The 26,916-nt window shown below is 41.7% G+C and overlaps 4 protein-coding genes across 7 annotated transcripts; 3 read left to right on the forward strand and 1 right to left on the reverse strand.

Moving 5' to 3' along the window:
- The first annotated feature begins 639 nt into the window (after window positions 1–639).
- On the forward strand, window positions 640–3,319 carry ufc1 (ubiquitin-fold modifier conjugating enzyme 1). Its single transcript, XM_063203997.1, has 6 exons — window positions 640–802; window positions 1,186–1,253; window positions 1,366–1,429; window positions 1,526–1,602; window positions 2,183–2,273; window positions 2,535–3,319. The coding sequence occupies exons 1-6, from the start codon at window positions 680–682 to the stop codon at window positions 2,613–2,615; spliced, it is 504 nt and encodes a 167-aa protein (XP_063060067.1). The 5' UTR covers window positions 640–679; the 3' UTR covers window positions 2,616–3,319.
- Window positions 3,320–3,524: 205 nt separating this feature from the next.
- Window positions 3,525–7,518, reverse strand: gig2p (grass carp reovirus (GCRV)-induced gene 2p). Of its 2 annotated transcripts, XM_063203993.1 has the most exons (3): window positions 7,383–7,518; window positions 5,534–5,585; window positions 3,525–4,934 (listed from the first exon to the last, which is right to left on the reverse strand). In XM_063203993.1, exon 3 carries the CDS (start codon window positions 4,907–4,909, stop codon window positions 4,262–4,264), a length of 648 nt encoding a protein of 215 aa, XP_063060063.1. In that variant the 5' UTR covers window positions 4,910–4,934; window positions 5,534–5,585; window positions 7,383–7,518; the 3' UTR covers window positions 3,525–4,261. The 2 variants fall into 2 exon arrangements, with proteins under 2 accessions (XP_063060063.1, XP_063060062.1); XM_063203992.1 differs by lacking the exon at window positions 5,534–5,585.
- Window positions 7,519–7,818: 300 nt separating this feature from the next.
- fdxacb1 (ferredoxin-fold anticodon binding domain containing 1) lies at window positions 7,819–13,291 on the forward strand. Of its 2 annotated transcripts, XM_063202651.1 has the most exons (7): window positions 7,819–8,131; window positions 8,582–8,762; window positions 9,286–9,442; window positions 9,659–9,862; window positions 11,067–11,225; window positions 11,881–12,147; window positions 12,416–13,291. In XM_063202651.1, exons 2-7 carry the CDS (start codon window positions 8,588–8,590, stop codon window positions 13,188–13,190), a joined length of 1,737 nt encoding a protein of 578 aa, XP_063058721.1. In that variant the 5' UTR covers window positions 7,819–8,131; window positions 8,582–8,587; the 3' UTR covers window positions 13,191–13,291. The 2 variants fall into 2 exon arrangements, with proteins under 2 accessions (XP_063058721.1, XP_063058720.1); XM_063202650.1 differs by lacking the exon at window positions 7,819–8,131 and having other exon boundaries at window positions 8,347–8,762.
- Window positions 13,292–14,474: 1,183 nt separating this feature from the next.
- On the forward strand, window positions 14,475–25,014 carry alg9 (ALG9 alpha-1,2-mannosyltransferase). 2 transcript variants are annotated; one of them, XM_063203957.1, is made up of 15 exons: window positions 14,475–14,659; window positions 15,389–15,584; window positions 16,022–16,156; window positions 16,251–16,321; window positions 16,459–16,547; window positions 17,436–17,571; window positions 18,074–18,161; window positions 18,268–18,373; window positions 18,495–18,617; window positions 19,181–19,335; window positions 20,348–20,477; window positions 20,927–21,074; window positions 21,811–21,940; window positions 22,431–22,564; window positions 24,820–25,014. In XM_063203957.1, the coding sequence occupies exons 1-15, from the start codon at window positions 14,532–14,534 to the stop codon at window positions 24,932–24,934; spliced, it is 1,884 nt and encodes a 627-aa protein (XP_063060027.1). In that variant the 5' UTR covers window positions 14,475–14,531; the 3' UTR covers window positions 24,935–25,014. The 2 variants fall into 2 exon arrangements, with proteins under 2 accessions (XP_063060027.1, XP_063060028.1); XM_063203958.1 differs by having other exon boundaries at window positions 15,449–15,584.
- The last annotated feature ends 1,902 nt before the right edge of the window (window positions 25,015–26,916 follow it).

Here is a 26,916-nt window from a genome sequence, read left to right on the forward strand (position 1 = left end):
GGAAAGAAGACTAGGAAGAAGAGTAGAATGGAATATATCTTTGATATTGAATACTGTTAAGTGTCTTCTCTGACCTGTAGCATGTAAAACAACACCATCCCACCGCTCATGCATACGCTCAATCTTGTAGTTTATTTCAAAACAAGGGATGCAAAGGATGCAGAAATGCTAATTGCAGGTGCAGGGACAACACAGAGGTCGATGGGATGCTGAGATGTCAAAATACTTAAACACACACTGTCATTATATGTACTTACTGCCTTTCCGGTTTACATAAACGGCATGACGTTGAACGAATTTCGATTCATGAAATGTAAAACACATATAACCCTGCAGAAGATGTGACATTAGAAGGATGCTGGCAAGAAACCACAGAAATAGCTGTGCAACCAGATGTGATGTCCGTTCTGTGACGTTGGAAATTGGGTGTCCAAGAAAATGTTTCCCTCTTGAAACACAAGCCCTAGCATTAGAGTTCTGCCTATCTTTTTCACAAGTATGTTGTGGTTGTCATCAATTTGTGTGAGTTTTAAAACTACAAAAATGGATATGGAGGCCATTTAACTATTCCCGGTCTGAACCAAATATAAATACTGAAAACTTCCGTATTTACATCAGATTTACAGATTTGAATGCTGACGTCACACTAGCAGTGTTCATCATCACTCTTCCAGCAATCATGGCAGATGAGGCGACTCGGAAAGCTGTACAAGAGATACCTCTTTTAAAAACAAATTCTGGCCCAAGAGATAAAGAATTGTGGGTTCAGAGACTTCGGGAGGAGTACATAGCTCTGATCAAGGTAAGTTTAGCAGTAATTCACAAATGATACCAACGAGTCATGTTGTGGTGGTACTTGCTACCTGGCTAGTTTGAGTTGACAGCTGGACATTTAAAGTGAATCAATTGCAGCACAATTATGTCATCATATTTTCTTTCTTTGAAATGTTAAGTGAATCCTCAATGTTAATATTGTGCCATAAATTATGTAACTTACTGTTTACCGTGGAGAAGGTGGCTTTTGCTGAGGTTGTCAAAGTTAGCATTACAAGTCTGGGGGTAGTAGTAGAGTAGAGTAGCTTTATTGATCCCCAGGGGGAAATTCAGGAATGTTATGGTTCAGAACATTTTCAAACTTTGTGAGGGTTTGATTAATATTGCTGATTAAATTGTATTATCACGCAGTATGTGGAGAACAACAAAGCTGCTGACAATGACTGGTTTCGACTGGAGTCCAATAAGGAGGGCACAAGGTCTGTATCATGAAGCCCATGTCTGTGTGCAGTGCTTATGTCCATTTACAGTTGCCTGCTGAGAATTCTTGAACATTTGCCTTGAATTTAAGGGTTTCCTGGTGTGTTTCAGGTGGTTTGGGAAATGCTGGTATATTCATGATCTCCTAAAATACGAGTTTGAGGTGGAATTTGATGTAAGTTTGAATCACAAATAACAACATTATTATAACATGGTCATTCTTTTATAAGCCTTGCGATGATTTTGATTAAAAACTGGCTGTCCTACCCAGATCCCTGTCACATATCCCACTACTGCCCCTGAGCTGGCAATCCCAGAACTGGATGGCAAGACGGCCAAAATGTACAGGTCAGTAAGCAGAACCTGTAAGTGTTGTTGAACCCTTTTCTGTTCATTTCAGTATATATTACTACTGGATATTTTTGTTTAACGGAGTGGAGGTCATAACATGACATTTTTATGACTTCCTCATGCTCATTCAACAACAGCGTGTTTTCAAATATGAGATTAGGGTCATTTCACATAAAATTGGACACTTTGGGTGCCAACCGGCATGGATTTTAACTTAGTGTGCCTTTTTAGTGGGAAGGTATAACCCGAGAACTGCATTTGCATGAATCTGACACCAATATTAAGGGAGTAACAGACTAAGAAAGTCTTAATTAAGAAGGTAGGACATGTATCCTTAATTATGCTAGAGATGGTTTTGATGATCTTTCTGGCTCTAGAAATCACACAAACAACATGGATTGTAACTTTCTTCCGAGTATGAATTTTGAGATACGAAAATATGAAATCTTGAATATCCGAAATGGTCTGGCCCCAAACTGTCTGACTTAACGTGAAATTGCCCATTAGGGAACGAGCACACATCAGCCATATGTGAGTTGACATCTCTGCCTGTCACATACTTGTGTGTTCACTTCAGGGGCGGCAGAATCTGTCTGACGGACCACTTCAAGCCACTGTGGGCAAGAAACGTTCCTAAATTCGGACTGGCTCACCTCATGGCTCTTGGGGTATGTCCCATTTTCCATGTTCTGTATAGTGATTAGCTCATGTCAATTGTGTTTTTTTTTTTTCATGACGGACTTAATTGGCAACTATGTTTTGGTCTATTAATTATTTTGTAGTGATGATGCTGTTTTAGGTTATTGTTATTTTGTTATTGTGAATATTTTGGTCATCATTGCACCATTGGTGTATTGTATAAGCAAATATGTCATTTTTACAAACATGTAATACTCATGCACCCTGTTGTATTTCTGTTTACATTGTAGCTCGGTCCTTGGCTTGCTGTTGAGATACCTGACCTCATTTCCAAAGGCGTCATTGAACACAAGGAACAGCAGAGCAGTTGAGAAGACCTCCATAGCACTCGAGCCTCAGAGTGGAATGCCAACCAACATTTCTCACGACACATCTGTAATCTCTCCTTCAACGGACAGACTACCACTTTTGGCTTGTATATTTATTTTGCCTCAGGTGACTGAAATTGCCTTTTTCATCCATCAGAGATAGTCAGTGTAAGAATGAATAAGAATTGTGCTATGTCAGCGCACCACTTACATAATTGAAATGTCAGTGACCTACAAAGTCATAGTGCATATATTTTTAATATCCTCTAATGAAATGTGTTTTGAATTTTTAATTCTGTAACATAGAGGAATCATCCCCTTTACACCACTAAAACACTTGAGATGGGAGATTAGTTGATGTATTTGCTCACATACAGGTACATCAGCCTAACAAGTTTACTTTGTCATGGTGCAAGTCGACGTTGCCTTTAGTACAGTAAGGACAACGGAGTCTGCAAAGATAAACGGTTGTACAGGGACCACCTTAATTTATGCTCTAGGTGTTTGTGAGTCTCAATAGACAGTGTTATTTTCGGAAAATGTCCACGTAGTCAAATAACGTTTCTGTTTAAAAAACATCCATCAGATTCTCATGATTGTCACTATTGTCACCTGACTGTAAAAATGTAAATTATGATACGAAGAGAGCAGTGTCAATGGTCAGACACAGATCACTGACATAATAAACGACCTGTATTGCAAACTAATAGGCCTAAACGCTTATGTTATCATTACACAATTTCTATGCTACTCAATTGCTGCATCAAGAATGGCCTATTTTTTTGGCATGTGCTTCATGGTAATAGACAACTTAGATGTTGTATAATATGTGTGTAGAGCCCCCCAACTGACATGTTACAAACTGGGATAAATGATTTGCAAAAAAATATTACAAATGTGTTCAATTATAGAAATGGTCTAATGGCAAAAGTTGCATTTTATTTTGCATCTTACAAAGGCAGTGTGATAGAGTGGTCCTTTTGTCTGGCACCTGGATCATTTTTTTTGGATGTGTACATTCCAACGGCCAAGCATCTAGCAAAGGCAGTCATAGAGTTTAAAAAAGGCAGAACGTTTGGTGTGACCAATCACTGTTTTCAACAACACAGTCTTTGATTCAAAGTAAAGAAACAACAACAATTTTGCATTAGATACATTTAGGAATGTGGCAGGAGAAATAATAGACAGTATTTTTTTCCCTAGAGTAGTTTGGCTCATTAACAGGATACCTTGATTGTTCCATAATATCTCAGTCGTAAGGAAAAGCAAAGCAAAAAGGAACTGCAGTGCCTCCTACTGTACATGATTAGCAGTTGTACCCATTTTGACAACATCCAGCTACATTATTGCATTACATTACAGCAGCCCTTCCCACTTCCCAGCCACGGGTACACAAGCACACTGCATGGGGTATGCATGAATAACAAAATTATGGAGGAACACTGTCACATTGGGATACAGTCTGAGTTCCACTAGGGGTACACAAGCTCTATGCATGGGGTATGTTGACAAAAGCGTTATATATATATATATATATATATATATATACATATACAGTCACATCCGGATCGATACAGGCAGACATAGTTAGACAGACAGAGTTAGGAGGTACTTATGGTAAGATAGATAGGCACCAAAGGTTTCTAGCATCATGGCCTGGCAGTGCAGACATGCCTGGGCATGAAGGTGCAGATGCTCTGTCCACATCCCCAGCATGGCTGCACGGCGTGGCCTGGATCATTTGGCATCTTGCACGTCTGACAGCCTCCTTGACCGGAGGAGGAGGGCTGGCTCTTTTTCTGCGAGAGGAGTTGCTTTAGCTGAGCTAAGATGGCAGTGCTGGGGGCCAGCGCGATATCTGTCACCTCACACCTCTTTGGGTCCCAGACGCAGTCCTCCTCCAGTCCGCTTGGCACAGATTTCATCCCACAGTTGGGGGGCACCCACGCCGTGTCGTACCCCTGCTGGTGCCAGGTCTTTTGCATGGGGTGATTGTCTGTGTCGATGCGTTTCACCCTCCCGCAGTCCACGTTCAGCTTCAGCACCACCCTGACGTTGACGGCCGAACCGATGGGGTAGCGCTCGGCTTTCTTCTGATTGCGACTCACGTACACCCCAGGACCCAGCATGCCGTCCCGGGACTGAACAAAGCCGTTCTGGATGATTTGCTGGGCGATTGGGATGGTGGTGCCGTGGTACATGGTGTACAGCCGGCCAGACTTGGCCTCCTGCTCGGCACTGAGGTGGTGATCACCATCGTACTCCACCTCCCAACCGTAGAAAGTCACCGCGGACATGGTTTTACTTCACAGGTGCAGCTCTCTGAATGATGAGAGAATGGGATGGGGGAAAAGAGAAAGAAGAGAAGTTGATCTTTAGTCAAGGTATGCCAGTATGTAGAGTAGAGTAGAGTACTTTTATTAATCCCAAAGGAAATTAAGGTGTCTGTCAGCTTACATAAATACACAAATACAAAACATACACAAAGACATTATACACATAATTGAACATTACAGTAAAAGTATATCTTGAGTACTACCGCCACACATTATCTCATATACACACATGCTCTCTCTCTCACACACACACACACACACACACACACACATTGTCACACACACACACACACACACGCACACGGTCGGGTAGGGTATCATGTTGCATACATTCACACTCACAAAAAAATAAAAATAAACATGTTAAGTAAACATACAAGAGCCAAAGTAGTTCTACACAGCTGGACATGGGTCTACACAATAAGAACGCATATTGTCTAACTACTACTTAGTAAGTTGGTTATTACATAACTACTACATCTTAGAACTTTGCAAACACAGTGCTTCAGACAGACTGTGACAGCTGTGCTCTGTACACATTTGACAGTAGCTTATATACAGGAATAATACAATTTCAACACTTACGATTGTGATTGTAAACTGACCACAGATGTGACTTCACTTTACTGGTACAACACTAAAAGGAGATAAAGGAGATCTTTAGTCAATGTACCGGCATGACCTACATAATAAGGAAGCTCATATTATCTAACTACATTATGGAAATATGACAGACATTCCACCTTCATATTTATTCTCTACATGGGTAGACCCAGTAAATTCCTATCCATAGTAGGAATAGAACTTGATATATTAACTTGAATTTGAATATAGTACCTATAGGAATACAACTTCAATATATATTAATATAAATTCAATACAGTTTGTAATTGCAAAATAAGCTCAGAGTTCATTGATTCAACACTAAAGAAGAAGAAAAGGGTGGTCTTTAGCCATATCTATGTAAATCAGTATGTAACTGGGCTAGGCCTTCACAACAAGGAAGCTGTCAGCTGTTCTTGTTTGTTGACCTGGTGCCCCACACTTCACTCTTCAATATACCCTGTAGATTTCCATGCCACGTTTTGGTGTTAACTCACCAGTTTAATTCTAACTCAACAGAAATAAAACCCCATTCATTTTCAATGGGGGTTAATTTCTGGTGATTTAGAATTAAACTGGTGAGTTAACACCAAAATGTGGCATGGAAATCTACAGGATATATTGAAGTGTGGGGCACCAGGTCAACAAACAAGAACAGCTGACAGCAAAGCATCAAGGATATCTGGGCTTCCATAACTCCCATGCACTGTTTTTGCCATTGACTTCAATGTTAAACGCATCATGGCCATTATGAAGACAGATAATGACCTAACCAAGTATTGACCATTGCATGTTATGTAGAAAGTACCAAATTTCAACTGATTTAATGTGACCCGAATTTTGATGAAGAAAAATGTGATTTTATAACAATATTCTAATGCTGCGAATTCCCCAATTCATGGGTTTTTTGAGCTGGAAGGCCAACGTATATAAAAAGAAAAAAAATAATGATTGGAATAGTTAAAAAACTGGGCCATGAATCTACAATCCATGACAGTTTAACATTATTGATGGAATTATGGAAATAAATCAACTTTTTCATGCTATTCTAATAAAAAGGCCTGGAGCTGTATGCCAGCAAATTGATGGGAATACGATAGACGATGTTTGACTGTAACCTTTGTACATGTAGAATATACCACTTACACACTGAAGGTTTTGTTAATTGAATTGGACAGGAAACATGAGATCTTGGTAAATGTACAAGTCAATAGGCTATAACTGGAGTGGATAGGCCTACACAATAAGGAAGATCATTTACATCTGGAAACACGTATTAAGGCGTGAATACTTCAGAAAATTCAGTGTGACACTGACACCCATATTTGACAGTAGGCTTGGTTGTCTGCATAGGAATACGACTGGAATACCGGTACTACAGTTTAATTTAGTTTATTTTGTTTAGTTCAGCAGGGACCATGCACAATAGACATTGTTTACAGAAGTAAAAAGATGGCTTGTGCCAGATTATAGCTATATAGCTAATTTCCATCTGGAGTCCCTGGACAGGTAAAACAAAAAATAAAATACAGTACATGAACAAATAAGCACATCCATAGGCCATGGGTTCATAGCCCCAAACAACACATACACACACACCGACACACACACACTACAATGGCATACAGTTAGAGACAGCAGTTGTAAGAAAGTAGCAGAATGTTCTAAGAAAGTAGCAGACAGTTCGACACTGCAACATTCGATTCGAATGAAATAGCGTTCCATTTCTATGTAAGCAAACAGTGGCCTTTGCCAAGGAATTACAAATCAAGTGCAGCCTAATCAGGCTACTTAAATCACGTATGCTTCATAAATTAAAAGTTTTACTTACTCGATTTAGGTGGACATTCTGTGTGGCATTCACCGCTGTAGGCGTCTAGCTTTCACTTTCACTTTATGGGAATGCTGACATGCGTTTCAGATAAGAGCACTCCCCTTAATTTGTATTGAAGGCTGTTCACGTCCTTTGATGTAGGCTACATTTGATCATCTGACAAATATTTCGGATGTAGCCGTCATCAAAAGGCACTGAATCACATGGCTGAACTTTTTTTTGTCAAATACATACACTTTTTTGCTTGTGAATTCATGTATATGTTTATTTATTAAATTATCTGTTGTTTGTTTAGGCCTTTACTAGCCCAAACGAGGTTTTCAATTTCCCTCCAAAGCTGGCTGTCATCTCATTGGTCCATGTTACCGCATAGGAACTGCATAAGGAACTAGGATTCCTCATGAATGAAATTGATACGGTCAACAATCGTACGTGTGCGTCTGTTCATTGCTACGAAAATATGCTTCATTGAGTTCAAATTAGTTCATTTTTGAGGGACACCACATAAACATTTTTTTGCAAGTTTGTGTGTATGTGCCACCGTGGGCTTTTTCTGTGTTGGAGTAGAACTAGCATCTTTGCTGTTTCCCTCAGGGTCATTTAAACTGGTGCTCCAGCAGCCTCCAGCCCTAAGAACCAAGAGCCTGAAGGAGGATCTCATGTCACTACTAAGAATGGATATCTCTATATGAATCCACTGTGTTGGCTTTCGCACAGTGTTACTTGTGGGCTTGCAGATCCAAAAGGTAAACGTGTAGTTTGCATTTTTAATGAATTGAGCACTCTCTTTGCAATGCCACGTTCCTTCCATCTGAGCTAAACACATGTTAAAGCACGCAAATCTCTTGGGAGGTTAGCATAATTGGCTAGCCAACAGCAGTTCTCGCAGTGCTAAATCCTTTGGAATATGTCATGGCTAATTTCTGGTCAGTAGCAACTTGGTAGACAACATAATGGCCTTTGCTGGCGAATTTGCCTCCTCGTCGTGTCATGTCATGCATGAAACAAACGCCACTAGCAGTCGGCTTTCTTTTGAAACGAGTTGTCTTCATATATCAGGTGATAGGTTGCCCAGAAGTCTGCTATTAGCAGTTACCTGTTAGCATTGCACATCACCTGTTGCTTTGCAATGCAGCTTGCGAGAATGTCGTCGCATGTTTTTTTCATGTTTTGGTGTTGTTGTGGGTGATTTGCAGTCAACCATGTGCAGCCCACGTGAGGTCCTGCTTGTTGGCGAGGGGAACTTTTCCTTCTCGGCTGCTCTGCTCGAGTCGTCTATGGAGGAGCTGCATGTAACTTCTACCTGTTTACAGTCTGAAGATGAGGCACTGAGGATGCATGGTACTCAGGAAAACATACAGCATCTACGTGATTGTGGTAAGTGTCTATGCCTTCTCATATTTGCACTGTCATTGTCATTTGCAGGAACAACAATGTCATGGTCACTGTCACCTCTACCACTCTGCTGCTGCAACATGCCACTTTAAACTCAGATCTGTTTCATTTGTTTTACTTACTTAGGTAATTTGCACTGTCATGTCACCTCTGCTCTATTATTCTGCTAGGCACTTTTGATTGTTATCTATCTTTAGCCTACTTAGAACTATGGTGTGTTATGTGTGTTGTATAGTTGGTTGATTGGCCCAGTGCTTGTAATAATTATTATTATTATTATTATTTACATTATTTATATTGTGATGTGGGCACTCTTAAAGAGCTGCCTGACATCTCATTGTGTGTTAGGCAATCTATTCTATTCTATTCTGTTTGATGTTTCAGGCTAAAAGAAGCCCAAAACATTTCAGACTGTAGAATAACTGAATACATCATTTCTAATCCACCTGAATGCATTATTTCTCATCCAGCTGAAGGCATTATTTCTTGCATGATTTCTTGCCAGGTTCAACGGTGCTGTTTGAAGTGGACTGCACATGTCTGAGCGAGCATGAGGATCTACACGGTCACCTTTTTGACTGCATTATTTTCAACTTCCCACACTTTGGCCGTAAAAGCGGAGTGAAAAAGAATCGTGGACTTCTAGTGAAATTTTTTCAAAGGTAAACTGACGTGTACTTTCGTAGGCGATGTAGATGCCATTGCCACACCTACCACAGGTGAACTACTGTATATGTTAAGTATATGTATTGGCTTAAAACCATGTGGTGAAATGTATGCTGTTATCCTTTCATGTTTACATGAATACAGGTTCTAAAGTTCTAATGTAATGTTCTCTTTCTTTCTTTCTTTCTTTCTCCATCTGTCTGCCCCCGTAGTTGTGCGAAGGTCTTGAAAGACGGTGGAGAGGTTCACGTGGCCTTGTGCAATGGCCAAGGTGGCACTCCAGCCGACAATCCAATGAGAGAGTGGCACAACAGTTGGCAAGTAGTTGCCATGGCAGCAGAGGCTGGTCTTGTGTTGAACGAGGTCCATCCTTTTGATCCCACCAAATATCAGGGCTACAAATGCACAGGCTACAGGTGTGTAGTTTATCAAAAACGTACTGAAATATTCCTGCTTGAAATTCAGATGGAAATGGCCATTCTGCGTATGGTGTTGCAAGAGAGCGGTTTGCAGACTTGGGTATATGTGACTGACTACAGCTATATAAATTACAGCCGATTTGTTGTACAGTATATCACGAAAGTGAATACACCCCTCACATTTTTTGCAGATTTGTGAGTATATCTTTTCATAGGAAAGAATTAAAGAAATTTCATATTGACACAATGATTAGTGACCTTTTAACAACATATTTAACCGCTTGGTTTCAAGAGGGATAAACAGACCAAGGATATGGATCACTGGAACCATGTTGTGTGATCTGATGAGACCAAGATAAACAAATTTACTTTATATGGTGTCAAGTAAGTGTGGTGGTAAACAAGCAAGTTTTACAAAAAAGTGTATCCTCTCAATAGCCAAGCATGGTAGTGGGACTGACATGGTTTGGGGATGCATTAATGCTGTCAACATTGGTAATCTGAAATACACCTAAAAGAAACATGCATGTCAACATGCACTGTGACTTCTGAGGAAGAGTTCTTTCAAATCTCACACCAATCTCTTTAAGCCAGGTGCAGTCTCAAAAGTTCAATGCAAAAAAGGTTGAAATGCACACAGATGACCTTTTAATCCCTTTTCATTTCGAGACGATTAGAGCCAACACAGCCCAGTCACTACCAGATTTAAATCTGGGGTGTACTCACTTTTGTGGGTACAGGTTCAAACATTAATGGCTGTATTTAGATTTTTTCTGAGTGAACAAGAAATGTAAGCGGTTAAATATGTTGTTAAAAGGTCACTAATCATTGTGTCAAAGTGACATTTCGGTAATGCTTTCCTATGAAAAGATATACTCACAAATCTGCAAAACTGTGAGGGTTGTACTCACTTTCGTGATATACTGTATAGACAATTATGTATATACTTTTAGAGCAGTGTTATGCAGTGTGTAGACCACTCTCTCACACCATCCACCATAATTGTCTGGTTCCTTGATGACAGTTTTTGTGGATGTCGCAACCCAACTTTCAAACGCATTCTGCTTATGATGATGCCTTTTAGTTAGGCTCATGCAAATTGAACTGTCAGCACCAGGGCATTGATAAACAAGTCCCACTGATTAATGAATTCCTAATATTTGATCCCTCTTGTGTTTTTTTGTTTTTTTTTGTGCATTAGGAGCCAAGACAAAGGCTTCCATGTGGAAAATGGCCTCAACCATATCTTTACCCGGAGCTACCCGTATACCACACCGGTGAATGTAAAAATGGAGGCAGCACTGGCCAAGGAGACAATTTTATTTGAACTTCCAGCAGAGCTCTCTGAATATGTTAACAGGTGCTGAGATGTCCATCTCTATGATTACTCCAAATGGTTTCAATTAAGTGGTAGAAAAAGATCTTTTAAAAGGTTTGACACATTGCTTTAGTGACCACAGTAAAAGAAAGTAAGGAGTTGGAAGTGTTGCCTTTCTAATTGTAATTTTTTTCATGGTGGTGTTCATATCCGTTGTCCTGCACATGGCCTGCCCAGTGAGACGTGCACACATTTACTGCACGGTACATGGCTTTAATGAACTAGTGACACCACTTATCCCTTGCTGATCTTTTGTTGAACTGAATTAATGGGTTTGGTGCATGGAGTGCTATGTCCAAAGTTAGGCATTATTCTAAGACCTGTTAGTTTAATGTATTATAAATGCAGTACTGTATTCATAATGTCAATTGGTTGAGGTGTTGAGTTTCTTTAAGCCATTATTATTTTTTAATGGTACATTACGTTACTGTAGTAAGAAATAAAGCAGGAAAGGGGTGCACCTTGCATCACCTTGTGTCTTTTATTTGCACAGACGCGTTTCGGCGTGTGCCTCCTTCAGTGTGCCACGCTCAAAGTAATTAATGAACTCTTGACCAAAGCCTGCTCCCCTCTGTAATTTACTGTAGTAAGCCGATGGTGTCACGAACACTCATGTCTTGGTTATTTTCATTTACAGATCGTTTCTGGACTCCCAGTCCTGCCACCCAGTGAAACTGGTTCAGGAGCAGCTCCTCAGAGAGCTGAAGTCGTCATGGCCCGTTAACACACTGACCCAGAACTTTCCAGAACTAGTCTGTTGCCCCTCGGACCAACTGTGTGCATTTGGCACAGACTTGGTCACCACCAGTCAGACTGACATTTACTGGGTGAGGTCACTAGAAACCCACGGGCAGGGCTCACATGAAGAGGTGGAAGGCGACGATCATCCCAGCGCTAACACGAGGTTACTGCACTTTTATAAATTCAATAATTCATTCATTCAGTCATTACATTGAACTGCATCTGCGTATGAAATGTGCTAGACAAATGAAATTTCCTTGCCTATTTATTTATTTGTTTGTTAATTTATTAACTTAAGTTGTTTATTGTTAAGTTCCTTTTTACTCTTCTGTCTCTGCCTCCTAATCCATGTGAAGCACTTTGTGATTGTATTGTTCTGTGCAAAGCGCCTTACAAAACGTTTTTTCCCCCTTCACTTTACTTTACTTTAGGTACGCTCTGCAGCCATCTCTGCTTGTTCATCTCTCCGAGATCATCAACCACGAAGAATTCAGCCCCGGCACCTTGCACACCCTCAGTGGGCTCGTGTTCCGCCGGACTCCCGTGTCCCCCAACACGTCTCCGGCCCATCACCAGCTCCTCCTCGTTGGAGCCTTACCTTCAGACTCTGAACCTCTGAAGTGTCTCCATGGGTGCTTGGAGACCCTGCTGTCTCCACACGGTGTATCGTTCAGGGAGGACCCAGAGGATTCCAATAAAGTATGGCTGAACTCGGACAAACTTCCTAAATTCGGCAGGTTGGCGTACCTGTCCGCGCCGGAGTACGAGTTCCACAGCGTGCGTCTGTGTGTGGTCACCATAGACCTGGACCACTTGGCCACGCTGGTCTTCGGCCTCTTTGACTGGCGCCTGCTGTGGAGCCCCGATCCGCGCTTCCTTCGGCACTTCTCCTCCAAGCCCCTCGAACCCTTCGCCATCTTCTCGCTGTACCCGTCAAGCTACTCACACGACATCAGCTTCTGGATGGAGCCGGACAGCTTCGACGAGCTCGATTTCCACGCCGTGATCCGCCAAGCGACCGCGGGCGCCGTGAAGGACGTGGTCCTGGTGGATCGCTTCAGACATCCGCACATGGGTCACGCCAGCCTGTGCTACCGGCTGACCTACCAGTCGCCTGATCGCGCGCTATCACACAGCCAGGTCAAGGACATGCATGTGGCGTTGCGCAAGCTTATGGCTCAGAAACTGCGGGTCACACTCAGGTAGAGACACTGGCTGGAGGTCACTCCGCTTCCTCCCTTCCTTTCCTCTCGTCCTCTTGCCTAAGTGTCAGCCTGCCTTTCCCCTGCTGTCCATCAATGGAAAGCAATTTTCGGCATCTCGATTACAATTGAGAGAATAACATTTTGAATTCCTTTTTTTTGTGCAAGATATTGAATAAAAACGTCGATCATCGACGTCATTAGGCAGTCCACTGGAAAGGACGTGAGGAAGTAAGATTGACTTGCGGCCCATTAGTCAGGTTAAGTTTACTTGAAGAGTTTGTCAACAGACATGCACCACTGTCAGGAAAGTCTGTGTTTTGCAGGTCGAAAGTTTAAAATGCAAACCAAGTCTGGCCTAAATATTTTTACTCTGTGATGTCAGGTTCAATAACGTGTGCATGATTGATTGTCTCCAACTCTGAGGGCATTTCGAGTGTCATGTACTGCATGGATTTCAGATGTGATCAATCCAGCTTCTAAAATATTTGTATTATTATTCCAGGTGTTCACAACACCAACTGTATTTAATCAGCGGCTCATCGTGTTATTCAGCTGCTGTTTGAAAATAACTACTATATTATTACCTGTCTTGTGTTCACAGGTAGATCCACTTGAATAAGCCATATCTGAGGTTTTGCATATCATTTCAGTTTGCTGCAAATCTGAATTACCTTGAAACATGTTTACTGTGACTGTGGAGGTATATGACATGTTATTATGATGCATGCTATACTACAAAATGTACAAAGAGCTGATCTTTTATTTTATTTAAATCTTAAGTTACAAAAACGTTACTTAAGCCTGGTGCTGCCTTCAGTAATTTGGCTCACCTGGTGTAAATGTTGAGGTGTGCATGCTCTAGCTGGAAGGAGTGATGTTGGTTTCATGTTGGGCATTCCTTGTTTTTTTTTTTTATATGTATATATATATATATATATATATAGCTACATGTCAGTCTGATGTCTTTTAAATGGTTACGGCTGCAAATGTACATGTGTGTTGGTAATTAACTGTTATTTATTGAAGAACAACTTCTTGTGGAATGTATCATGTTTTGAAGATGTTATTTATATTTATTTCCCTGAAATCGGTGTTATGTACAATGACTGCAGGCGTACAATAAAGTAGTTATTGGCAATTTTCTGTTTATCTGACATGTTTGTGTTTCTCTGACATTTACATGAGGGTCGGAGGTGGTACAATTTCACTGAACGGGTTTTCTTGTGAACGCACGGTGGCCCTGCCACACTGTATGGAAGCCTACGTGCAAGGGCAGAACTTTGAGATCACATGTGACCACCACCACCAGAGCGAAGCGCAGTCGTAAGCCACAGTCGAAGACATGGCGTCGAAGGTCCGCCAGCGGAATTACAGGCGGGGGAGTAAACTCATTGATCCAAATGAAATCCCCCTTGAGGAACTGCGGTTGTTACAAGAGGAGAAAGCTGAGGAGGAGAGTAAAAGCGAAGAGTAAGTGGCTGAATATTTTTTATATGCTATATGTGCTACGGTTTATAGCTGACCGGCGAAGTGACTGTCTGCACAGCTCAACCCAGACCTGTCAGATGCGTATGAGTCGTACAGCTAGATTAGGTACCACACTTGTTTTGGCGAGCCATGGCTGTCAACCGTTTTTCTTGACTGACATTTTTAGACATGCTGTTTTGTACTGTGTTATTTCAGCCGTCTGATGTTAGACTCTGAGTATCACGTTAGCCTATAAGGCTTTGAATGATAATGCTAGTCCTATGGCACTGCACGCATTTCATTCATTCATCAGACACTTGCTGGCGGGGAATCGTTCTGACCGATTCCTTTCGAGTATCCCTCTCTCAACTGATCTAATAGTTTGCATAATATCTGTAGTTGTTGTTTGTAGACCCTGTGAAAACGGCTATGTTTGAACTGTGGTTGTTCTTCTGTGCAGCTTTGAGCTAATGCTTGCTAACTGGTGATCATGGGGTATTTTAAGAGCCACGTATCAGTAAGTCAAGAGCCTGTCAACGGGATAGACGGATCAACCACCTACAATCTACTACATCTGTGCCTTTTAACACAGCAAAATAAATGCACGTTTAATCATTTTTTTGTCCTTGAGTGTTGAGAATCGTTTCCGGTTTTGATGTGTTGTTATCTGCATGCTTGAGTGTCCTAATGTTTTCCCAAACTTGCCCCTCCCCCTTGGTAATGGTACTGTAGTTTGGACCCAGAATTAGAGGAAGATGTAGGTGAGGAAGTTGCCCCCTTTGATAATTTCAGGTCTCCCACCAAGCCTAGCCAGGTCTGGGCTCCCGAGGGCTCCACTGCTTTCAAGTGCCTGGTGTCCGCCCGCTTCTGTGCAGCATTGCTCAGCAACATCTCAGACTGCGATGAAACTTTCAACTACTGGGAGCCAGTGAGTTAGGCTACTTAACTAACCAAGAAACCTTAGCTTACCTAATGTGTTGTGTTCACAAGGAAATGCATGTGTCTATTTCAAGTGTGTGTGTGTGTTTGTTTATTTATTTATTTCTTTTTCTTTCTTTTTTTTTTTTTTGGGGGGGGGGGGGGTCCATTTGTATGAACCCTGTTCACACATTATCAGTTTAGCAGAAGGTTTCATGGGTATTTGATTGGTATTTACAGGAATGTTGTTGTGAATACCATATGAATAGTAATGTATAGGCTACATTCACATTGTTGCTCTATGATATAGATGTATAACATTATGGTTGTTGTTCATAGCTCATTATAAGATAAATATTACTATTGTGGCATGACTATCTTGGCTCTTGATTGTATCTCAGTTAACCACATCCAGAAAAATGAAAAAGTTTTCCCCTTTCTTTGCAGACTCACTATCTGCTGTATGGCCAAGGCATGCAAACATGGGAGTACTCTCCCACATACGCCATCCGCTCCTATGCGTACCTTTGGCTCCACGCTCTGCCAGCCTACTTCCACGCCAAAATACTGAAGACTAACAAGGTCAGTCGCACTGGCTATTTCTGTCCTTTCAGTATGGAGTTAATTGGGATTAGTGTCACGACAGTCATGTCTTTCTTCCTTCCTTGTTCGACAGGTGCTTGTGTTTTACTTCCTGCGCTGTGTCCTGGCTTTTGCCTGCTGTGTATGTGAGCTCTATTTCTACAAGTGAGTGAGCATCTCGACACTTTCTCCATCTCACATAGTGTCTCTGTCATAGGGGCTTATACATATGAACACTCTTTCTTCTGAATGTGTACTGTGTTTATTCATGGTTTTCAAGGTTTTTTTGTCATGACTTTTAGGGCAGTATGCAAGAAGTTTGGCTTACACGTCGGCCGCCTCATGCTGGCCTTTCTGGTGCTGGGTGCCGGAATGTTCTGCTCCTCTGCAGGTGTGTGTGTGTGTGTGTGTGTGTGTGTGTGTGTGTGTGTGTGTGTGTGTGTGTGTGTGTGTGTGTGTGTGTGTGTGTGTGTCCATTACATTTTTGTTTTTTTACACCATATTAAGACAGGAGCGAGAGATAGGAAATGATTGGGGAGGGAGATGCGAAGGGATTTGGAACCGATCCTAGGGATGGCATCTCCTCTAGGGGTCCATTTTCATCCTAGCAACACTTGTTACTTAATTCCAACTAGCCTGATTATCATCGACTTTCAAATCTCTTCGAGACTTGGTCTGACGATGAGCATAATAGTTAAGATTTCCCAAACGGCATGGTTGACCCGCCTCCCTTGATTTGCTACAGGTTGTTTGCTTCCCGACAAAGTGGGAGGAGTTCCTGATTTTTCCGGAGCTCAGAAACTATATTTGTTTTGCTCCTGGCCTGACTAGAAGCAACGCTGAAGGGGTTCCGTCACTAGGAGGGCCCGGCCTGCCTAAATTCCAACATTCCCTGTTCTTAAACCTAAGGATGTATTAGAGCAACTGAGCAATGACCCTGACAACCTCTATAAATGTATGTGAAATTATCACATCCCAAAGGGTATCGGAGTAAATTCTATATCTAAAAGAAAATCTTAATAAAAGCAATGCCCTTCTGATGACTGAGTCATTAAGAAGAATTGCAACATTTTAGTCAAAGATAACAGATAACACCATGTTTGTGTAATGCAGAGTAATCAACATGATTTATTGATGACTTATGACGGTGTAATTGTCAATAAACATGATGCAAATGTGTTGGAAATGACTGTTATTACTGTGTGTGTGTGTGCGTGCGTGCGCCTGCGTGTGTGTGTGTGTGTGTGTCCGTGTCCGTGTCCGTGCATGCCCCCCATAGCGTTCCTGCCGAGCACCTTCTGCATGTACACCACGGTGGTGGCCATGACAGGCTGGTACCAGAGCCGCCTGGACATCGCGGTGCTGGGGGTGGCCGCAGGGGCCATCATCGGCTGGCCCTTCAGCGCTCTGCTGGGGTGAGTACTGTGAGTAGAGCGCTGATGGGCACTCATCCATTGCACTCATCACATGACGACAGACACCTTTTGAAGCAGATTATATTAGATCCTGTATGTCCGTGTGGCATAGAATACATCATACACTAGTTTATTTTTTTGTAACAGTACTTGACGTCGGCGTCATACATATGAGATGACGGTGTCATAACAGTGCCGTAACACACTCATGCATGTGTTATAAACATGATGTCAATGTCATCAACATTTTATGACTGATATCATTCAGTGACATTCGGTTTTGGTAAAGACAGCCCAAACAATGTCAACTTTTGTGACACATAAACATTTTATGACATTGACACGTGTTTGACTCATCCATGACGGTGTCACCGTTTTGACAGTTATGACCCTTGCCATGAAGACCCTTTTCTTCGTTTCATTGTGGAATGCATTCACACGCTCATGGAATATCTTATTACGTTTTTCTTATTACGTACTGTTCTTATTCCGTTTGTTACAGATTACCCATCGCCTTTGATTTTCTGGTGCGTAGGAAAAGATGGAAGCACTTTTCCATCTGGGTTGGAATTTCTCTTCTCATCTTCCTGGTAAGAAAATAATTACAATATAATTGAAACTCTTACCGTCAGGGGTGTTACGGTTTAATATTTGAGCTTAGATATTAATGTAACCAATGTTTATTGTTTTGTACAGCTTCCTGTGGTGTTAATAGACAGTTACCACTATGGCAAGCTGGTGATCGCTCCTTTGAACATCGTCCTGTACAACGTCTTCTCTTCACATGGCCCAGATCTCTATGGTACAATTCTTAAACATACTGTTTTTGATTTTGTGTGTTTATAATTCATGTAGTTCAATGTTCAATATGATAGAATGTTTTTGTTGAATGACAACAACACCTGTTTTCGGTCTTTGTTTAGGCACAGAGCCATGGCACTTCTACTTTGTAAACGGAGTCCTGAACTTTAATGTTGTGTTTGTGCTGGCCTTGTTTGCCCTCCCCCTGACTGCTTTGATGGAGGCTCTCCTCAAGAGGTTTAATGGTGAGCTATTACATGTCACCTGTTGTTGGAAAAGAATATATTTTATTGTCAGTATACAGAAGTGCAATATACAGATACAGATACAGATACACTCACACTTTCCAACACAACACTCTGTGAAGCATCCTTGGGTGTTTTGAAAGGCGCTATATAAAACGAAAGTATTAGATTTGGTATTCATAGAATAATTGAGATTGAAAAGCAGCTTACCCTTCACTGCAAACTAGGGCTGTAACCATATTGTATCGAACCGAGAAATTGTGATGAGTCACGATTCTGTAAGAAGGCAGTATTAAAAATACTGCTTAAAGTACTTTTAAAGTACTGTTACCCTTCAAAAAGCAAATTAATTAATTAAAAAAGATAGATTAAAAAATTGTGGGGTGTATGTGGAGCCGTTGGTCCAAAATCATGATACGAACCGAATCGTTACAGCCCTACTGCAAACATGTATGCAGACTATTAACCAACATGGTGCATGTGTTCAAGCGTCTTATCAGTGAGCATTACAACAGTATGGCTAATTCATATTGCTGTCCTGCCTTCTCCCGTGTCTCCTACAGTTCAAAACCTGGGCCGTCCCTACTGGCTGACGTTGTCCCCCATGTACCTGTGGATGCTGGTCTTCTTCACCCAGGCCCATAAGGAGGAGCGCTTCCTCTTCCCCATATACCCCCTCATCTGCCTCTGTGGAGCCGTGGCTCTCTCCTCCCTACAGGTACACTACATGGAGACCTCATGGTTAAACAGGCTTATTTATAATAGTCATATTTATAACACAGTTATTCATAGTAGGACCTGTACTTAAGATTGAGCAGAGGTATATACAGTAAAAGTGGAAGTGTACTACTTGTAGTGTACCTACGTACCTCATTAGCTACAGTGGAATAACTGTCGTATATTCTATGTAAGATCATTGATTTGATTGATTGATTTCATCAGTAAGCGTACTTTTACTTCAACTTTATACACCTCCGAGATCGATGTCCGAGGCCCTCTTCAAAAAAGGTTTAAAATATCTTTAGTTTGCATTCTAAATCATAATAGATTCGGTACACCTGTCTGTAAGTATATTTCTGTTTTATAACTGCTGCTTGTTGGAATTATTTTTTAATTGGAACTTTTTAACAGCTCTGTCAAAATAAGCACGTGTCGTACTAGATATATTTTAACTGCGCTTATTTATATGACCCTGTATTTAAAAGTATATCTGTTGTCCATCGATAACAACAGTTGTTTCAAACAGACACTTTCAAACAGCTCTATAGAAACACACACACACACACATGTGAACCTGGATGTCTACCATGTAGGCTTAAAATACTAAGCCACTACTTAAAAGATGAACAGGACTTACAGTATCACTTGGCATGGCCCTGAACAGCATGACATAAGGGGGGGCTGTCCGAAGGCTCCCTCTACTAGGAGTCACGTTCATGGCACGTTTAACACCTTATGAAATCAAATGAAATGTCCGCACACTGGCTGCCATTTTGATTTTTTATTTCCTAGAATAGAAAGGAGAGTGAGCGTGACATTCCATTTTACTTCAATATTTGGTCCGAATCTTTCTGTCAGAAAAAAAAATGGGAATGAGTGAGCGTGCAACCATTCCATTTTGTGACCCTCTTTGTTATACGTTTTGGATGTTTGCACCACTACCTCTTAACGTCACGTTTAACACTGTACCATGTGTGGTTTTTGCCTTTTTTTCCCCCTTACTGTTGCAGAAATGCTACCACTTCCTATTCCAACGGTATCGATTGGAGCACTACACGGTGTCCTCTAACTGGCTGGCTCTGGGTTGCGTGCTCTTCTTCGGCGTGCTGTCACTCTCTCGATCCGTGGCAGTCTTCAGAGGTCAGAGGAATCCCTAACAAAGCCGTTAAATACATCCGCGGCGCACACACACACTCTTATGCTCATTCTTTCACTCATTCACTGACACTCCCTCTGTCACACTCACACAAGGACACTGGCTGACAGTTAATTTTGTGGTTAGTTTTTCTGTGCAACTGGTCCTTGTGTGGCAAAACTCCTCAAAATGCATTATTGACACAAGATGTGCAAGTTCTGTGGTGCTTATTTTCTTTGTCTAACCAGGGTACTTGGTAGTCATTAGAACTAACCCAAAGTTATGTCTCCTATAATATTTGTATTATTTTCCAGTGGTCTGTGTTGTCTCCAAGCATTTGGTGTTTTTTTTTTTAAACTGTCACTTATTTTTCAGCCTCAATTTTGTTTTGCCTAGTTTGGATTCCACTTTAGTGACAATCTTGCTGGTTCCTCTCCATCCCACTCGTTGCTAGGTTACCATGCCCCATTGGACCTGTACCCAGAGTTCCATCGCATCGCGACAGACCCCAGCATTCACACGGTGCCAGAGGACAGACAAGTCAACGTGTGTGTTGGCAAGGAGTGGTACCGCTTCCCCAGCAGCTTCCTCCTCCCCAAAGAGTACGTCTGCGCTGTGCTGTGCTGCGCTTTCTCAGGAAGTGATTGAATGAATGGTGTCCTTGTAATGACTTTACCGACGGTAATCTTGTTGTCTGCACACACCTTTGACCTGTGTTCTGTAACACCGGGAACACATTGAGACAAAATGAGCGAAGCAAAGAGAGGAGAAATTCAGTGTTCCCGCAACGGTCAGCAGGTCGTAGCGGCAAATCAAATTTTGCAACAACATTAATGTTTTTTTTATTTAATTTGATTTGATTTTGATTTATTTTGATTGGTCGCAACAGGCAAAATTCACACCTCATTTGCATAATATTAAACTTGACAGAATATTTTCGATTCGCTTCTCTCCTGTTTGCTTGCCATCGCCCCACTTTGCTTCCCGCATAGGGATGAATGGCGATTTTCACAAGTGTAAATGCACATAGGACAAGAGTGAAAATGTCTCAATTTGTTATCAACTTTTTCTGTGATGGCAAAGAATAGGGAAAGTCTGTTTTTTACCTTGTGGGATCATAATGATATACTCGAGTTTAAGAACATTGTCCTCAATGACCATGTAAAGCCGTCTGTACTTGTACTGAAGATATTTTTGAAGTTGTGATGCCTTGTTCTTCAGTATTAAAAGTTTACAACATTTGTGTCCCAGTATGGCATTATACAGCATGCACATCAATTGTATTTGACTTAATCTTGTCCTAAACGACATTACTTTCTGTCTCGTTTTTTGTCATAGTTGGCAGCTGCAGTTTATCCAGTCAGAATTCCGAGGTCAGCTTCCCAAGCCGTACTCCAGTGAACCATGGGCAACTTCCGAGATTCCTGAGGACATGAACGATCAAAACCTGGAGGAGACATCACGATACGTAAGTGCTTCATTAGCGCTCATGAATTGAGAAGGAAAAACCCTATCCAAGTGGCTATAAAAATGTTCAATAATACATGCAAACCATGCCATGCAGTGCACTGTTCTCCATGTATTATGCACTGTTGTTCATGCACGAAAGTTGTGAGTATGTGCTTGTAAAGCCCAAGACAAATTTCCCTCTGGAGATAATACTGTATACTCAACTCTACTACTCTTCCCAACTCTTGGACATGTTGATACTGTTGTGTCAGATTTAAAAATATGTTACCTCTAAGGAAATAAAGATATCTTAATAGTAGTGCCAGTATACAGTATATAGTTGATTACACCAAAGTTCTTATGCAGCAAATGGTAGGTGACAGTAATTGGAAAGGCAGCTTGTCACACTTATGCAGCAGTGGCAGAATGTGACAGTAATTGTAATAGTAGCTAGTGACTCCTGTTCAGCAATGACTGTGGGTGACAGTAGCTGGTTCTTGTCCCCTCAGGTGGAGCTGAAGCAGTGTCACTACCTGGTGGATTTGGACCTGGACATAGAGGCGCCACGAGAGCCACGCTACGCAGCCAATAAAGAGGACTGGACCGTTGTTGGCGAAGAAAAACGTTTCCTGGATGCAAGCAGGTCTGCTTGGTTCTACTGTGCTGACTCCTGTCTGTTTGTTTGCTTTTTGTTATTGACTTAATTCCTTTTCAGAGAAATTCTGCGTATTAGGTATGTCTGAAACGCATTTTGTTGCACATGTTTTTATCATATACAGTGAATATATATTATTTTTCCTTGTAACTGAAACACATTTTATGGTATATTTAAACCACTTAGTGGTAATTGGGTGCAGGCGTTTCTTTTTTTTCACCTGCATGTAGCCTGGCACCTGAGCTCAGAACCACTTGTATCTTGCATACCTTTAATTAGCCTGAAGTTAGTAGCGAGTTAAATAATCCCCTTCAACCACTGATTAAATTGGCTTTTGTAAGGTTGGGCCCTACACTACCCTCAGATGTCACTCGCTCTTGACTCTATTGTTGTCATGCTATAAATACTACTGCAGCAACGAGAGCTCAGCGGTGGCTAGCTGTGTTGCCGAGGTGAGGAGAGGTAGCTGAGCTACGGAAGAGATATCCAGCCCAGGTTAAACTCTGACCCCTCGACCCTCAAATATAGGTCAGTTAGGATTTTAGCTTCAGAGTTAATTGGTTAACTCTGCAGAGATTAACGGCAACATGCTTCCCTTTGCTCCATGTGCAAATCTCTTTTAAAATGAGGATTATTAGTGTTTACATGTTGGCACTGTGTTTACAACTTGTGTTGGTTGTCGAATCTAAGCTCATTGGCTCATACATGCATGTAACCGTGCCATATGCCTGTATTCAATGGTGAACTGTGTATGGTTTCCCTATTAAAACGGGAACCCATAGTTATTGTTGTTAGTTTGCATGGCCAGCAAAAAAAACTCGAAAATTTGGGACCGTGTATTTACCTGATTAGATGACTTGGTGCAGAAACATGGAGGATGGAGCACCCTTCATGTAAATTTAACACAAAAAATTGAACTTCGCTTACTAGGACTTTCGCTACTAAGGAAGTGTGGGACCATGCAACCCAAGTTTTGGTCATGGAACACCTAAAAATGTTACACGTTGCTTTTTTTACTGCGCCTATTTGTTGGGCCTGTCTCTTGTCATGCCTATTTGATATTGTATGAAGAATTTTACCGCTTAAACCTACCCCCTTCCATGACCAAGTTTTGGTCATGGAACACCTAAAAATGTTACACGTTGCTTTTTTTACTGCGCCTATTTGTTGGGCCTGTCTCTTGTCATGCCTATTTGATATTGTATGAAGAATTTCACTGCTTAAACCTACCCCCTTCCCCTTCCCTTCGGTTTTGCGCGTTCACGTATAAGGGTAGGGGCACAGTGGTTTTACATACAGTGTCCAATCTCGCCCTCCAACCTGTGCCTGCAGTTCACCTAGGGAGCGCTGTCGAGACAGCAGAGCCTATAAGGCTGGCACTAATAACGGACAGTTGTGCTCGCTGTTGGCTGAAACTTGACAATATTACTGTTAGTTCTGAGAAACCAATGTGGATTTAAATGAAATGTACAATAACCTGGGAGTTATGTCCTTCTGATTTCTTACAGCTTTGGCATTTATGAGTCAGGCTCCGCTAGCATCTTGCTCACAAAATTGCTTTACGGCAATCATGATCACAGCAATGCAGCCGGCCGACCAATCCAAACGCAGTGTGTGAAGCCACTCGTGACGTCATATTAACAATAAAGACGTATTGTACAAAGATCCAGCGAGTTTAAACATTCAAACTAAGTGCTGTTCGAAAGGATAATTTATCCTGCCTTTGGGAAAAATAAAATGAAACGATGATACCAATTCTTTCCCAAAGCAATGGCAGCATCTGTGGTTGAGCTCCATGGGACCCCATTCATTCTAACAGCCTGTGCGCTCCTTGGTGCCATCTGGATGGCGCCACTTAGTGGACAGTACCACCTGGAAAAAGTTGCGAGATTCCTCTCTCGTACTACCATAGACCCTCTCTGGTAGGGGTGTCCCAAAAAAAAGTTAAGGCAGAGGGGTATGGGGAAGGAGAGCTTTATACACGTTTAAACTTAGATTTTTGAGAGGCAGACTTCAAACGGAAGGGTAAGAAATTAGAAATGGGATTTGGCCTAAGAATCCATGGTTATGCCTGTCTGTAACTGTAACTGTACCTATGCCTGTGTTTAACCTGTGTTGCCTGTCTGTTGTGCCTGCCTGTCTCTTGAAATTGTACCATCTATGGTAATAGCTGTGTGTATAACCATGTCATATGCCTGTGTTTAACCATGCCTGTCTGTTGTGGTTCTCTGTCTCTTCCGCAGGTCGTCGCGGTTCTTCAGAGCCTTCTTCGTGCCATTCCTCTCGGAGCACCAAACAACCTACAGCAGATACGTCATCCTCAAACGAAGATCAAAGCACGGCAGGAGAAGACCTTAACCATCACACACATTCCTCTAGGAGTTTACCCAAAACACTGGTTTACCCTTTCCAATGGCCGGCAGTCTTAGCTCTCTACTGTCTATTATGACATTGCATCGAAATACCAGGAGTGTGTGCGTGCGTGAGTGCATGTGTGTGTGTGCGTATAGGTGTATTTAAGTATTTTGAGAATGCAGATGTGTATTTATGTACATATGTATAGTGAACATTTATATTGGAGCGTGCTGAAACTGGATGACTATGTGTCTGTTATGTTTTATGCCTGTTTGTCTTGAAGCTGAGGGAGGGGGGTTATTGAAGTTCCTTTTTGGTCTCAGTATTCCATCCATTCATTCCATGGGCATCCATGGACGCAACCTACAATACCTGCGGAAGAGGCAGTTAAACCAATGACTGTGTATTAGAATGGACAGCAAGGTTACACGACTTTGAAGCATTTTCAATTGTTGATTTGCAACCAGAATATAGGGGCCACGTTCAGGACGCGTGAAGCGTTTGCAAAACATTTCAATCGGAATCATATTTAATCACATTTAAAACATAAATGTGGTGCGCTGACAACCCTGTTGTGTTTATAAGTCCTGAGCAAATGCCAACTGAGTGGGAGATTATTATTTGTGCCGTTCTGTCAGAGAAAACGACCTCGCTGATTGGATGATTGGTTGAACATGCCTATCAAATGCAATTAGCATATATACCCTGTTTGGTCAAAAAAACGTGGCAGAATGTTCCAAAATCCACACACTATCAATTCTGAGCAAACTTCTCACAAAATCCTGCTCCTCAGTTACAGATGAGCAGTGATGTACAGCTATTTACAGCTGCATATTGACAGTGAAAAATGCTTAACATCTGTTGAACCATGTCTATGTCTATACATGGGTTTCCCGATTGTAAACAACCCCTCACCATTTTCCCATGTCAAGTGTTCTAGCCTTGGTAGTGTGTGAAACGCCTAGTGATTGGATACTCCGCGGAGTTCACCAAAGAGTATCCAATCACTGGGCTTTTCAAGGCTAGAACACTTGACATTGGGAAATGGTGCCTTTCTGCACACCCCAGTCTGGGCACTCTTCGACCTCTGATTTTTGGAAACTGCTGTCACTCAAAAATGAGCTCAGGTGGTTGGCTGCTTAGCATCTTGCCCCTCCTCACAGTGAGAATGTTTGTAAAAAGGAAACCTATGTATGAAATGCAGTCATTGGGTTCATCTGTCTCCTCCTCCTTGCCAGAGAATCGCATCGCATCACTCATCACCTCTTGTGCCACGCCATTGGTGTGACTGCCTGTGCTGGCTGGTCCATGCCCCATATACTGAAGAGGTGCGTGTGTGTGTGTGAGAGAGAGAGAGAGAGAGAGAGATCTCTGCTGACCCTTTAAGGACCACGGTCCCCTGTTTGTGGTGTCCTAATGTAGTTTTTGACGTCCTCCTCTGAGGCTGACTGACCTGGACAACAAAGATGACCAAAATTTAAAAACGGACCAATACCAGGTCACGTCTCTTTTCGAGGTACTTCAGTGTTTCTCACTGTTGTCTGTGTCAAGTGTAAACCATCAGAGTATACAGTACACATGTTATTCTCATCCTTTCTCCCCTCACTCATCTAATCGCGTATGTGGTGTGGGACAACATGATCTTAGGGGAACATCAATTATTAAATGTCTGTTTTGTGTCTTTTTTTTTTTGTTTTTTGCAGTTTGGAAGACATTAGTATGTTGTCCAATCAGTGTTGTGCATATCAAGGGAAGGAATGGACTTTGTCATAATGTTAATGTGGGCGGAAAAAAAATCATTTCAAATAAAATGATTGTGATGATAAAATCATTTATGCCGCAATGTGTCGTTAATGTACAAATGTCTAAGTACCCTCGCACTGTTAATTTTGATTAAACACAAATTGTGTTGTTTGATAAATTATGGTATTTTTCAAGTGGGCTTGCCCCAGCAAGTCCATTTACTGTAATTCCAAAGTCCTGTT

Source organism: Engraulis encrasicolus, chromosome 7 (assembly GCF_034702125.1).
Source record: "Engraulis encrasicolus isolate BLACKSEA-1 chromosome 7, IST_EnEncr_1.0, whole genome shotgun sequence".
Classification (NCBI taxonomy): Eukaryota; Metazoa; Chordata; class Actinopteri; order Clupeiformes; family Engraulidae; genus Engraulis; species Engraulis encrasicolus.

Coding starts and splice junctions, on each gene's coding strand:
- alg9 (XM_063203957.1), top strand. CDS start 14,532: ATGGCGTCGAAGGTCCGCCAGCGGAATTACAGGCGGGGGAGTAAACTC. Junction 18,162..18,267: donor TTTCTCTTCTCATCTTCCTG/GTAAGAAAATAA, acceptor TGTTTTGTACAG/CTTCCTGTGGTGTTAATAGA. Junction 22,565..24,819: donor CGTTTCCTGGATGCAAGCAG/GTCTGCTTGGTT, acceptor TCTCTTCCGCAG/GTCGTCGCGGTTCTTCAGAG.
- ufc1 (XM_063203997.1), top strand. CDS start 680: ATGGCAGATGAGGCGACTCGGAAAGCTGTACAAGAGATACCTCTTTTA. Junction 803..1,185: donor AGTACATAGCTCTGATCAAG/GTAAGTTTAGCA, acceptor ATTATCACGCAG/TATGTGGAGAACAACAAAGC. Junction 2,274..2,534: donor CTCACCTCATGGCTCTTGGG/GTATGTCCCATT, acceptor TTTACATTGTAG/CTCGGTCCTTGGCTTGCTGT.
- fdxacb1 (XM_063202650.1), top strand. CDS start 8,540: ATGTTTTTTTCATGTTTTGGTGTTGTTGTGGGTGATTTGCAGTCAACC. Junction 11,226..11,880: donor CTCTCTGAATATGTTAACAG/GTGCTGAGATGT, acceptor TTTCATTTACAG/ATCGTTTCTGGACTCCCAGT. Junction 12,148..12,415: donor CATCCCAGCGCTAACACGAG/GTTACTGCACTT, acceptor ACTTTACTTTAG/GTACGCTCTGCAGCCATCTC.
- gig2p (XM_063203992.1), bottom strand. CDS start 4,909: ATGTCCGCGGTGACTTTCTACGGTTGGGAGGTGGAGTACGATGGTGAT.